The sequence below is a fragment of the Micropterus dolomieu genome, linkage group LG07 (assembly GCF_021292245.1).
Source record: "Micropterus dolomieu isolate WLL.071019.BEF.003 ecotype Adirondacks linkage group LG07, ASM2129224v1, whole genome shotgun sequence".
Lineage (NCBI taxonomy): Eukaryota > Metazoa > Chordata > Actinopteri > Centrarchiformes > Centrarchidae > Micropterus > Micropterus dolomieu.
Genome location: NC_060156.1, coordinates 28,744,681 through 28,757,544, shown reverse-complemented (window position 1 = coordinate 28,757,544; position 12,864 = coordinate 28,744,681). Strand labels below are relative to the sequence as shown.

The 12,864-nt window shown below is 37.1% G+C and overlaps 1 protein-coding gene across 1 annotated transcript in view; it reads right to left on the bottom strand.

Moving 5' to 3' along the window:
- The window catches only part of LOC123973337 (inactive dipeptidyl peptidase 10-like), a 63,858-nt gene extending 53,957 nt beyond the window's left edge, over window positions 1-9,901 (bottom strand). Inside the window, exons 1-5 of the mRNA XM_046053275.1 lie at window positions 9,875-9,901; window positions 9,667-9,778; window positions 9,083-9,178; window positions 814-908; window positions 314-388 (exon numbers count right to left, since the gene is read on the bottom strand). Coding sequence (XP_045909231.1) covers window positions 314-388; window positions 814-908; window positions 9,083-9,178; window positions 9,667-9,778; window positions 9,875-9,901 — 405 coding nt within the window. The remainder of the gene's footprint in view (window positions 1-313; window positions 389-813; window positions 909-9,082; window positions 9,179-9,666; window positions 9,779-9,874) is intronic.
- Between the last annotated feature and the right edge of the window lie 2,963 nt (window positions 9,902-12,864).

Sequence of the window (12,864 nt, the reverse complement as noted above, 5' to 3'; positions counted from 1 at the left end):
GTTTCATAGTTATCTTTTAATACATATTAATATTTGCAAATATCATCGCCCACAGGGTTGTTGTAGTGTTTATGAATTGCTACAGTTTTATTCTTCTCACAAATAAATCATTTGTTCTCATATTTATAAAACTGCCCTTGCCCTTGTGCTGGATCGATGTTGACTTTAACTCACTGACTCAGAACAGATAAGACAAGATCTCTTCATGCTGGTCACATCTGATCATTTTAGTTCATGAACTGTAGCATTAGCAAACCCCAAGCGAAACCCCAGTTTAAGAATTTATGCAACCAAAATATTAAGAGGTTCTTACCTGCTTGACATCATATCCCAGAAGAACAAAGTTCAGATCTGGAGACACTTCAAACTTTGAGGCCTTAAAAGTTGCCTGTGGGTAGAACAAGAGATAAATGAGATCTCTGTTTCACAACAAGACAGTTTTTTTCATTCAACTCTCTATAACTAAGAATACTTCACAGATACATTTTTTTGTCTTGATGCAACCCCCAACCTTAGAAGTGTCAGAATACCTGCTGAGGGAAGCAAAGCGTCCTGCTAAGTGAGCAGCCATAATAACAATGAGGCAAACGCTCATAAAATAAAAGGTTGGTCATAATAAAAATAGTATTTTCCATACAATAAAAAACATAACATAATATTCATGCAAAATTCTCTAAAATATTTGTTTTTGCTTGGTGTCATTTTGTTGATACTGGCATCTTGATTGTTATACAGATTTGTGATCCCCAATGAAAATGAGCGAAAATATATAAATGCACTTGAAGAATCGCTCACATTTTTAAAGAAACTTACAAATGTTGTGTTTTTCAGCAGGAGTTCTGTCTCGTTGCTGTGTGTGTTGGCTTTCAAAATGTCTCCATCCCAGCTCCGAAAGATGATTTCCTCATCTAAGACAAAAACAGACAGGCTCAAAGTACTGCACGTCATTGTGTTTCTAAAAGGTTTGAGTAATTACATCAGATAACACATAGACCCTGAACCAAGAAACAATTCAGTAGATTAGAAGCCAGCATTCCAAATGTGAGATTCCTTTATGTGATTGTTAAACTGTGAAAGCGTTAAAGACTTGATTTCAGATTCCAGAGTAAAGGAGTAAAAAGTAATGTTTTTGGATGTCAGAGCACGTTGGAGTTTATAATGGGCTTGTCTTTTTTTCTCCTTACCAATTTCTAAACCAACAAAATATAATTCAGTTTGCTGGAAAACTGGGATTTGTTGAGAAGAGAGCTCACAGTAAGGCTGTCTCTACCTCCACCTCCGTTAATTTAAGCTATACCCAACAGTGCATGTGTTGCTGTGGCAACCTCAGCTACATGGATTGTCTGTCATGTGGTGCTCAAAGTTTGCATTATTTATGTGGCCACTTGACTTAATTTGCATGTAACTGAAAAGCCCCTACCATTGCTAATGTCTGGACCTGCATGGCCGATGGGAGTCAGAATAAATAATGATGTGTTTTAACCTAACAGCTGATGTTTTGTGTTGATTCAGTGAATCACATGAATTCTTATGTACATATTTAACAGTGTGCTTTAGGCTGTTTTGATCATTTGTAGTCTGATTGTGGTTTGGAAGTTCAGCAGTGAGGAGTGTTCAAATTCAGTATCAGTAGAGTGCAGCAGCAGGATTAAATGTACAAACATTGCACAATGCCTCAGCACAATACACTGGTCTCATCCACCCCATCACCAGACATAATGCTGATTTTAGACGTTTCTCCAAAACTCTGGATTTTCTTCATTGACAATGTATTTGAATTGTTATTAACAATATTTTACAAAATTTTGTACTGACATTCATGGTTCCCATATGATGAACCCTGCTGACTTTGGTGATGCCTCGTGCAAGTTGACATTTGGGTTTTATTGAAATGTCTCTACAAATATTGGATGGAGTGTCATGACATTTGGTATTTAGATTCATGTCCACCCCAGGATGTAGTGTACTCTTTTTGATGATCTGTTAACTTTTCATCTAACACCATCATCAGGTCAAAATTTTCATTGGTCCAATACTTTGCTTTAAAACCAAATACCTTTAAAACTTTTGACATTCCCATTAGCATCTGCTGTACTTTGTATTTAGCACTAATTACTGTAGCAAATGTTAACACATTGCAAAACATGAATATGTTAACACTGGCACTTTGATAGAATGCAAGTATTCATGCTACTCAACCCCTCCACCAACTTCTATAACCTTACTTTCTGAGTTGCTACACAAAGGGGAACACTACTTTCTGCACAGACACAACAGAATCACTAATATGTTGGGCATTGTCAAAAACAATGGGTCAAGTCGGCCAATAGCATGCATCAAAGATACTTGAAAAGGTTCAATAATGACTCAGTACACAACAAGCAAGAAAATTAGGTGAAGGACAGATGCCAGTTGAGCCCCTGAGAAGACTGGTTGACAAGAGAGGTAAACAACAACAGCAAAGACTCATTTAGGAGGATCTGTCTAAGACAAGCCAGCTGAATGAGATTACACTTCAACTTTCAACAGTGGAAACATTGACAGGAATGCCTGCAATAACTCCAGTCTAATCCCAAACCAACACACTACAGGGACGCCTGATTCCATTAATGCATTTGACAAGCCTAAATCATTTCAATGTCCCCATCTCATGTAAATGTCAATGAATAAGCTCTGAGGCATCAATCTCAGCCAAGAGGGCTATAGACTAGCAAAAATTCAGAACACTTTTGAGTATAATCACAGGAAAATAAATATGAAAGACAGATGGATTGCTTGTGTTCAACAGGCAAGGAAATCCTCAAAGGGGCTCCTGTCATCCAAAAAACCTTACCCACAGTACAACAAACCGCCGTCCTTTTTGCATATTTATATTCTGTGCATGTATCAAATCAATGCTTATATAAAACATTTTGCAGCAAAAGTAATTGGAAAATGGGGCTACTGTCCTCCAGAGTTGACAACAGTTCCATCAATAAAGGCTCACAGGATAAAGGTGACATGCAATCTCAGCCTTGATTAAAAGTGTCCCAATTTATTCAATGACTTGTCACTGTTTTCTAAGGTCAAGAATGAAAGAAATCCCCCGTTATAACGCTGTTACGCAACAATAAAGTTTGATGGTGTTGTATCGCTAAAAACACCAGACATGGTTTTCATTGTTGACTTAGCATTGTTGATTCAGGATGCATAAGTGGGTATTTTACCCTAATGTTACACTTCAATGTTTTAGACACAAGGACTCTACACAGCCTGTGAAAACATTATAATTTATGCCTTCTGTAGCTCTGGAGGGATATTCTCTCAGTTTGGATTTGGTGACAACATATGTTTAAACGAAAGCCTGTCTTACAAACTGGGTATCCAAGGACATGTGCCACGCAGTGAGGGGCTAACAAAACTACCGTATGCTACAAGCACAACAGCACCTCCACCTGCTGAGGAAACTAAGGACCTTTCATGTCAGCAAGGATATTTTAACTCTGGTTTACTGTTCACTCACTGAATCCATTCTCACCTTCAACATTTCATCCTGGTACAACCTCCTCACCATCAAACATAAAACCAAAATCTCCCGCATGATAAGCCAATGCAGTAAGATCATAGGCTCACCACAAACCCCCTTATCTGAACTGTACAACCGCTCCGTTATCAGGAAAGCCTCCACCACTCTTTCCAGTTACTGCCATCAGGCACACGATATAAAGTTCCACTGGCTTGGAAAAACACTTACATGAAATATTTCATAGCATCTGCAATAAACACTCTAAACAACAAAAAAATAGACATTGTACAGCTGCTGTTTTTAAGTAGGTTTTAAATGTGTGTTTAAAATGTGTGTTTTAATGAGCCTTATTGAGTTGCATTGTGGGAATTGTAGGATCCCACAATGCAATGCTGTGCCCTTTTATATCTTTAGATTTAGACATCGTCAGTTGTTTGTAGGTGGTAGTTATCTGTTTTCAGGGCTGTCAATCCTTGTGGGTGTAATAGCAGGTTTGAACATGAATGCTGAATGGAAAAATTATATTTACTATACTTATTTAGTCCTGATAAGTCCATATCATCATCCATATCATCATTGTCCATATCTTCCAAAGAAAAACAATGCGTGATCAACACATTAACTGTACGTTTACATTAAAGTGACAAAGCCCTGTAGAGTCCATATGACTTTGACAGTCAAGCAATGTTATTATAGTCCTCAGAGGGAGGGGGTCCGGGTGCTTATCAGTCACTAAAATGTGGTGGAGTTTACCCGCAGCTTAACTTAAGCCACAGTTATTTATTATGGAACCATGATGACTAAGGTCTCCTAACCTTAACCTCTTGGAAACAGACTATTTCCAGGAAAAACGCCTAAAATTACATCCAAAATGAATCAGTAATAACTCCTCAGCCATTAGGCCATTAGGCAATTCTGGTCTCCTTTGATAGATCAGAAGCTAAGAAATATAATCAGCTGTAAATGAACCTGTTTATTTTGCTATTAAAGAGTAAATGGAGATGCAATAAAGGAAAATATTGTATTTTCATCCTTGCCTGGTATAAAATATATATTTTAATAGCAATATCACCATCAAAACCATCATCCAACTGATTATAATGATAAACGGAATATCTTCTAATCCACCTGGAATGCAACTGTAACTGTAAATTTGATGAGAAGAAACTAATAAACAGTTATTACACAATTTTTTCAAAAATTTACCAGGTGAATATCCATGTTTCGGCCATATTTACTGTTTACATATGTTCACTTCAAAAAAATGGTTGGTTTGATGTTCTTAGCTGATACTGTGTGTTATGGTTGCAACACACTCATTCACTGTCTACCATATGGGAACTCTGCAAAAATACCACCCTGATGTAACACCAAAAAATCAGTAATGGGATACTTTTTCCCCGGACACTGGATTGACTTATCATTTTAGTGTGAAGCAGCTGTCATGGGGCTGGAATTAATACATTAATGGCACCGCGGTCCATGGGGTGAGTTGTTGTCTGTGATAATGAAGCAGGTTTTCAAATGTACTTGGCTCTCAAACACACAAAGATCCACTAATTGAGCAGAGAGTCCAAATTAGGTCTGGTCATACTAATACGTCAACATTTTGTCAAAAAAATGTTTGAAAAAAATGCATTATGTTATCGTAAATACTGAATAAATGAAATGTGAAATCTGAGCAAATGTAATCTACAATATAGTTCTAGTCATGTTTTTATAAAAATTTAAAGAAATCTGTCAGTAGAGTGATTTTTCTTGAAGCAAGTGACCCTTTTGAATCAATGTAGTTACTTGTATAAATATTCACATTATGCTTTAAACTGTTAATAGCTGATTTGCATAGGAAAAAAGAAACAACAACCCATTGCACACATTCTTACACATTGGTAGATGTTTCACTTGTACTAAAGACTTAAAAATACAGTTTATGAGACATTTTTCCAGTCAGTTGCTGATATGCGGTTTCTGCAGAGTGATAAAGATTTTGCAGTGTCAGAGTGCAGAGAACACAACAGCCAGCAGCAAGGGTTTATTATCAAGCTATTACAGAGGTACATTAAAATTGTCTTCATTGCAGCAGCTTTCATATTTGTTTATTTGAATTCTACCTGTCATTTCATAGCCACAATGAACACTCCATTTGTCTTTCACTGAAATGTGGCTCAGTGCAATCAGAGAAGCTTGAAGCATAAGGAGCTGTGCACTCAGTTGGGTTGAAATTTGCAAGGGCCGAGGTTTCCAATCTTAAAGCTGAATTTTTCAGTATTTTTACATTTACAATGGAGAAGATTACTAGTAATATGAAATGTGACTCTCGAAGAGGCAACCCCAAAACTCAAGGCAAGGCAAGTTTATTTGTATAGCACATTTCAACAACAAGATAATTCAAAGTGCTTTACATAAAACATAAAAGCAACAGGGAAATATAAAAAAGTTTAAAAGCAACATGGGGAAATTGAAAAAATACACATTAAAAAATAATAACAGTTACAGTGCAGTGTACAATCAGGGTTAAAAGAGTTAAATGGAAAATAAAAACAGGCTGAGGGGTTGAGCAAATAACTGAGTTACAATTATTTTGAAAAGAGAATAAACAGAGAAGTACACCTAATCTACTCTCTCTAGCTAGTCTGTACTCGGGCCCATAGTAATCTTTGGGTCCACTGAAACTCTAAAAACCCTCGGACACTACATAGAAACCAGGACATGTCTGTCCGCAGGCCACTTTGATCCAGTTATTCTCTGGACCCACCTGCGCTTTTACAGGTTCCTGCAAATCACTCAGACGTGAGATTTAAGACCACTTCCTTCACTCTGTTCAATCTCACTCTCATTATCTTTTCACTCAATTACCTACTCACCAAAATCTGGACACCAGGGCCGAGAGGAAAGTGAATTGAATGAATTTGCAATGTACAACCATTCCCATACCAATAACAGTGATGACAGAATCAAGGCAACCTTTCAACAAGGTCAGCACAACAGAGAATACTATCTCTAAAGAGTCATTGAAAGTTCTCATGGCCTTTCACTTTTTTCTAGAACAACTTAACAGCAAATGAGTTGTGTTTTTTGAGAAAGCCAACCTTTTTACAAAAAAAAAAAATGGAACTTTTCTGAAGACAGTCTTCCTGGTTGAACACATGCTGAGCTTCATCAGTCGTGTCAGAAGAAGGACATCTCAGACAGCTTCACAGTACCAATACTAACATCTCGACGGACAAACCATTCATCAGAGCCTTAAAAGAAGAGGGCTATTCCATAGATATTCAGGTCTGGATAGCTTCTAACTTTTAAAATTTTAATGAAGATACAACTGAGGTCATTGTGTTTGGACCCAGTTGGGCTGGTGCTGTCCTTCCTGTGGACCTGGGCTACCTGCAACAATCTGTGAAATTTTAGAATACATTTTAAGATCTTATTGTTTCTTTTAAAATCACTAAATGGGTTGGCAACTCGCTATTTCTCAGACCTCTTACAAGATTACAACCCCTCAAGGTCACTAAAGTCCACTGATCAGCTCCGGCTTGTCACTCCTAAAACCAGGTTAAAAACCAGGGGCGCTTTTTCAGCAGCAGTTTTGACCTGTAGAGGCATGAACTCTAACTCAGCATGAGAGCTGTCTGGTCTTCTGTTGTTGCCCTTCGATTGTTTCTGGACCATTTGTTTGTATTGTATGTGCTTTTTTTAATTCTTTGTGCAGCACTTTGTAAACCTGTTTTATAAAATGTGCTATATAAATAAAATGGATTGGATTAGATTACGAAAAGTGGTAACTGATATGTTATTCATGGTGTCTGCAGGAAAAGAGTCTGTTAGATGTGCTTCTTAAGGGAAAAAAAGAAGTTAGATGGTGACACAAACATCTCTCCTGGCATCCCTTAAAGGTGGGGTATGTGATCCTAATCCAATACACATCAGAGAATGTCTCCTAATGGTCTGCTCACTGTCAGTTCTGTGTGTGTGCTGAAAAAAAGCCAGTGTTTGTACTCAGCTCCAAAATTAAAACGGACTGTCTGTAACGTTAGTGATCTGAGTTTATCACATTTGGTCATTAATTTCATATAAATTTCCGATGCTGGTTGTTACATTCAGTATCTCATGTGATGTTTGTGTGGGCAAATGTAGAAGCTAATCTTTGGTGTCAGAGGAAACAAAGGGAGACATTATGTAAAACACTAAAGAAATAAAGCCTATTTTGCTCAGGAACCTTCTGTTTGACACAGTTGATTCAGCAGTTTAGAAATTGGCTTTGTTTTCATAGTCAAAGGCTAAAGCGACATCTGACCCTTTTTGCTTAATATGGCGTACCTTGATCAGAAACAGATTTAAGCAGCATGCATTAACACGGTTAAGGTTAGGGACAGATCAGGGTCTTGGTTTAACACAGAAAAAGTCAGCAGTGAGTTGAAACACGAGGCAATACAAGTTTATTAAGATTTTGGTCCAAACCATGATATTTCCTTAACCTAACCTTAACCAATGTGTTTTTTGCCTAAGCCAGCCACTAGAGAGCAGGATGTGAATACTATATACCCACAATCCACCCCAAATACATCTTTTGCCACTCCGGTGTGGTACATAACACAGCATTTAATTCCCACAAAAAAGTTACCTCATTTCAGACTAATAAGCGTGCTGTATAATCTACAGTTTAATGTTGTAATGTAATGCGGTTAGTTGGTTGGATGATAACTATTTTTGACATTCATGTCAACTGTAATTGGATGGTTTGTCATAAAATTTGGTAGCGACATTCATGTTCCCTACAGGATGTACCTGTAACTCCAGCGTTCCTTTCACTTCCCATCTTACGCCATCATCAGGTCAAAATTAAAATGTGACCAATACTTGTTTATGGCCTAGTACAAATAAAGCGACATCGCCATCACTCTCAGCTGTATTTGTGTTTAGTGCTACTTGGCAAATGTTAGCATGCTAACACACAAAACTAAGATGGTGAGCAAATTAACATTACACCTCCTAAGCAACAGCTTTTTCAAATGGTCACTGTGACCTTGTTAGCAAACTGATGTTAGCCGATGTTTTGTTCAAAGCACTGCTGCGCTTAAGAACAGTCTCACAGATCACAGATCTGGTAGAATTGCTGTAAACTATTGTTTATTAATGAAAGTAAACATATACTGTTCCCTTTAAACAAGGAATAACAAAGTAATGAAAACATAACATCATGTCAAGTTGGTGCTTTAAAATTAGCAGTATGAGTTGGGCTCATTTGGGTTATAAGGATGTGGGTACAGACAGATTTTGGTCTCAGTTTCATGTTTGTACGAACTTGTGTAGGCTATGTACTGTACATAAAGTTTATTGTAGTCTATAGCAAAAATTTAATGCCTTTTCCATTGTTTCACATGTTTTTCCAACCAAAAACCTACACCATTTTCATCCTCAAGTGCTGCACATACCAAGGTTTGGCTCAAACCTTAACTATGGTATATTTACCATCACTACAGTCTACTAAAGACTACACTAAATGCATGTGACACAAAAGTTTTCATATCATTTCAGAACTTATTGCAGTGATTGCGGCAATTTGTATTTGTATGTACTTACCGCTGATCCACTTTGCATCTGGATCATGTATTTGGAAGTTTCTTTGAAAGAGGTCATCCAGTGTCAACTGTGAACCAAAGGGTTTACCACCATCATCTGCAAGAAAAAAATAAACACATTACTGTCATCAATGGATCAAACGTCAACTGTGACTTAAGTCTTAAAATATATATACAAAGGATTAAGAAAAATCTTCACAGGGTAAATCAATCAATCTCCAACTCAACTAACTACAACAGTAACATCCTGCTTTTACATTAATCCATGAGTAATAATAATATGATATAACAGTCACAGGTGACATTTGTCGGCATTACTACTGTACTTTTACTTTTAATACGTTAAGCACATTGCTTGATTATACTTGCATACTTAAATACTTGCTTAAATAAAATTTCCAATGCAGGACTTTTAACTACTTGTAACAGAGTATTTTGACAGTATGGCATTAATAATTTTACTTAATCTGAATATTATCTGCACCACTGGCAAACTATAAAAGGACAATGATGTGATATAGAAAATAACGGATGCTAAACACAGGAATAACAAGTTGAAACTGACTGATCTGTGGAGAACCTCACCTTTTGACAGCAGAACAATGGATAGTCCAATGAGTGAGAGCACCACCACAATAACCAGCAGGGAAATTCCAATGCCCTTCCAGTTTTTATCTGGTCCAATAGGCCCTATGTCCTACAAAACAAGAAAAACAAAGTGTCAGTAATGATTAATCATGCTAATAATACCCCAAAAGACCAACTCAAAGTGTTGGTGGGGTTAACTAAGTACTGTAAACACCTGTGGGGTTTTAAGCATCGTATCCAGTCAGCAAGCTGCTGAAATGTCCTTGAGCCATTAATGCAGGGGCTGACTGAGCCTGTGCACAAATCCGAGGGGACAAGGAGGGCACAGTGTCTCCCTTTGGGCATCAATAAAATACATCAAACTAAAAGCTGCTAATGCAAAACAGTGTTTGTCTCTAGCACCCAGAGTTCTGGCACTTTGAACAAAGGGAAAAACTATGTCTGGAAAAAATGGTATACGTACACATTACATGTTACAAGTAACTGAAGAATAAGTATCATAATTTTCAACCCAATGCTATATATTACAACCAAAACAAAACAAACACTATTAATAATTAATACAAACACCATTTTTCAGTTTGTGACAAGTCAGAGCAGATCATTGTTTTCTGAGATACCTCAAAATCTCAAGAGAAGCTTTTATTTAGCTCGATTTCATGGAGGCAAACATGTCCCGTCTCTTAAATTTAATCCAGCTTTTGGTTTGGGTTTTTTCATAAATATTTATCTCTGAGATAATTATCTCAATAATTAAGAGCAGAATTTTTTTCATGAAAACGTATCTCGTAAGTGTGACATAATTATCTTATTAATTCAGAAAAAATAGCAAAAATCCTTTATCTAATCTCCTAATTCTAAAATAATTTTCTTGTTAATTCAGCAAACACAGCAGAAGTGAATGCATAATGCTTTGTTACTACTAATGACGTTTAACCTGGAAAGTAAAACCTACAATAATCTATTAAAATCTGGAACATGACTTGATATAAAAAAAAACTCCAGTGTTACTTAGCATTTTCCCTGTAATTCAGTAAACCTGCTTCTCGGAACAAACCCAGAGGGATGTGGAGTCGTAGCAGTTCTTACTGTGCTGAAGTTGATGAAAGCTTGATGAAAGAACAAAACAATTCTCTGAGGACCAGGCCCATTTTTGGACGCATCTCAAGCGCTTTATCTTCCTGACATCAATTATGCAGCCTTATTTCATTTGCAGTGACAGAGCAGTGTTATAAATAAATCTGTCTCGTTTACACAGCCCCAAGCTACTGAAAACCCGTCTGTATTTATGGATCTATTTGCTTCCCAAGTCTTTTCATTGGGAGGATGATTCAAAGATAAATATCCTGGAGCCTTGCCAACTCTACAACTCCACTAGTTGTACTCTACAACTTTAGCCTTACATCTAGTCCCTGTGGCTTCTCAATATTAAAATTCTGGATTGCCCACAAGAGAAAAGTAATTTCCCACATTGAAGACTTTTCCTACAGTCTAAAGTCAACATCATTTTGTTTGTGTTGTCTGTGTTTAGTCTGTTTTATTTAGCCTCATTTCCAGTAGTTGGTTTGTGCTATTGTGTGACTTTGGTGTATTTAAAGGGCTAAAAATACCAAAGTCCCACAGTAATACAAATTACTGAAGGAAAGAAAAATTACTATTGTTGTCAATGGAGTCTGGAGGCTTTGACAAGAGAGATTTAGCAACTGTTTCTGGTTAAAAAAAAAGATTATATCTTTTAAAAAGTCTATCTTTTTAGCGATCCTTTCCGTAATGTTGTCAGACTCCTGTAAAAACAACCTGAGCCTGTCAGTGGCAAAAACAAACACTTTAGTGGACGTTCTTTGATGGAGTGCAATTGCCCACAAGGATGACATCGCAGCTGTTTCACTGCTGCCAACTACAGGTTGAAAAATATCAAAGTTACCCTTTAAAAGTAATCTACCCTTTGCAGTTTAACAAACACAATGCTAACCAAACAGACTTGTCTGATAATCTGTTTCAGCATATTCTCTTAAATGTGGGGTAAACCATTCTAATCCAATACACGTCATATGCTAAATTCAGGGAATATCTCTGTGTGAGCTGAAAAAGGATCTGGTACACAGCCCTGGCTCTCTAAATGGAAAACAAACAAAATGGCTCGGACTGAGCCACAGAACATTATTCCAGCCATGATTTGTGTGTCAGATAACATTAAATTACTTTCCCAAGCGTGTGCTGTGCAGTATAAACCCACTGATGATTAAAAGTTGTACAAACGGTGAGTTTTCATCCAAGTTGTTATAACTTCAGTGTCGCGCTCACATCTGTACCAAATTTATGATGTCCGATCCTGCACACATCCAAGCGGTAATGAACCTTTTCTTGCAGGTTGGCTGTATCTACTTCAAAACAATCTCAAAAAAACCCTAACACATTGATGATGTCATGTTGTAAAGCTTTTGAGATTTCCCTCAAAGGCGTATCTGCAGCGTGGCGTCAAAGTTCCATGCTTCACCATGAAACAGAAATTCGTCGTAACTTCACTGTACATGCTCCAATCTGTACCAAACTTTACCTGCTTGTTAAAAGTCTCCCCCTGAAGTTAGCTCTGTGTGACATCCATAATGTGATAAATAACATTTTCACGACGTGTTCCACATTTGATGTACTGGGACATAACGTATAGTTACTGTGTGCTCTCTAGCACCACATAGGGGACACAGGAAGTACACACTAAAAACTCCTGGGTTATTTCTTCAACCCATTTTCTGGATTAGTTGTGTTGGGTTAAAATTATAGGTTATTTTTTCAGAGAGTAACCATTTTCTGGGTTATAGGGTTGGCTTTCTCTCTCTCAAATTCAAATTGAAATTAGCTTTATAGGCATGAATGTATAGCAACCATCCCGCAGTTGTTCTGGAATTTTCTCACGTTTGAAATAACTGTCGCTTCACACTCGGTCCGTTTTGGCCTGTGCTTCTTCGGTGCAACTTTGTCGTGTATTCAAGGTAAGTGAGTATTTTCAGTGTTGATGTAACGTAAACTTTTCTGTGTTGCTAGTTTAGCTCCATTTGCTGTAAAAATTACCATGGCTTAGTTGCTACCTTGAGACTAGCGTTAGCCGTGGTAGTTCTGTGGTTTTCAATTTTTTATACAGAGTTTAATTTAATTTAATGCAATAAAAATGTAAAAGTGCTTGAAGTGTGTAATATT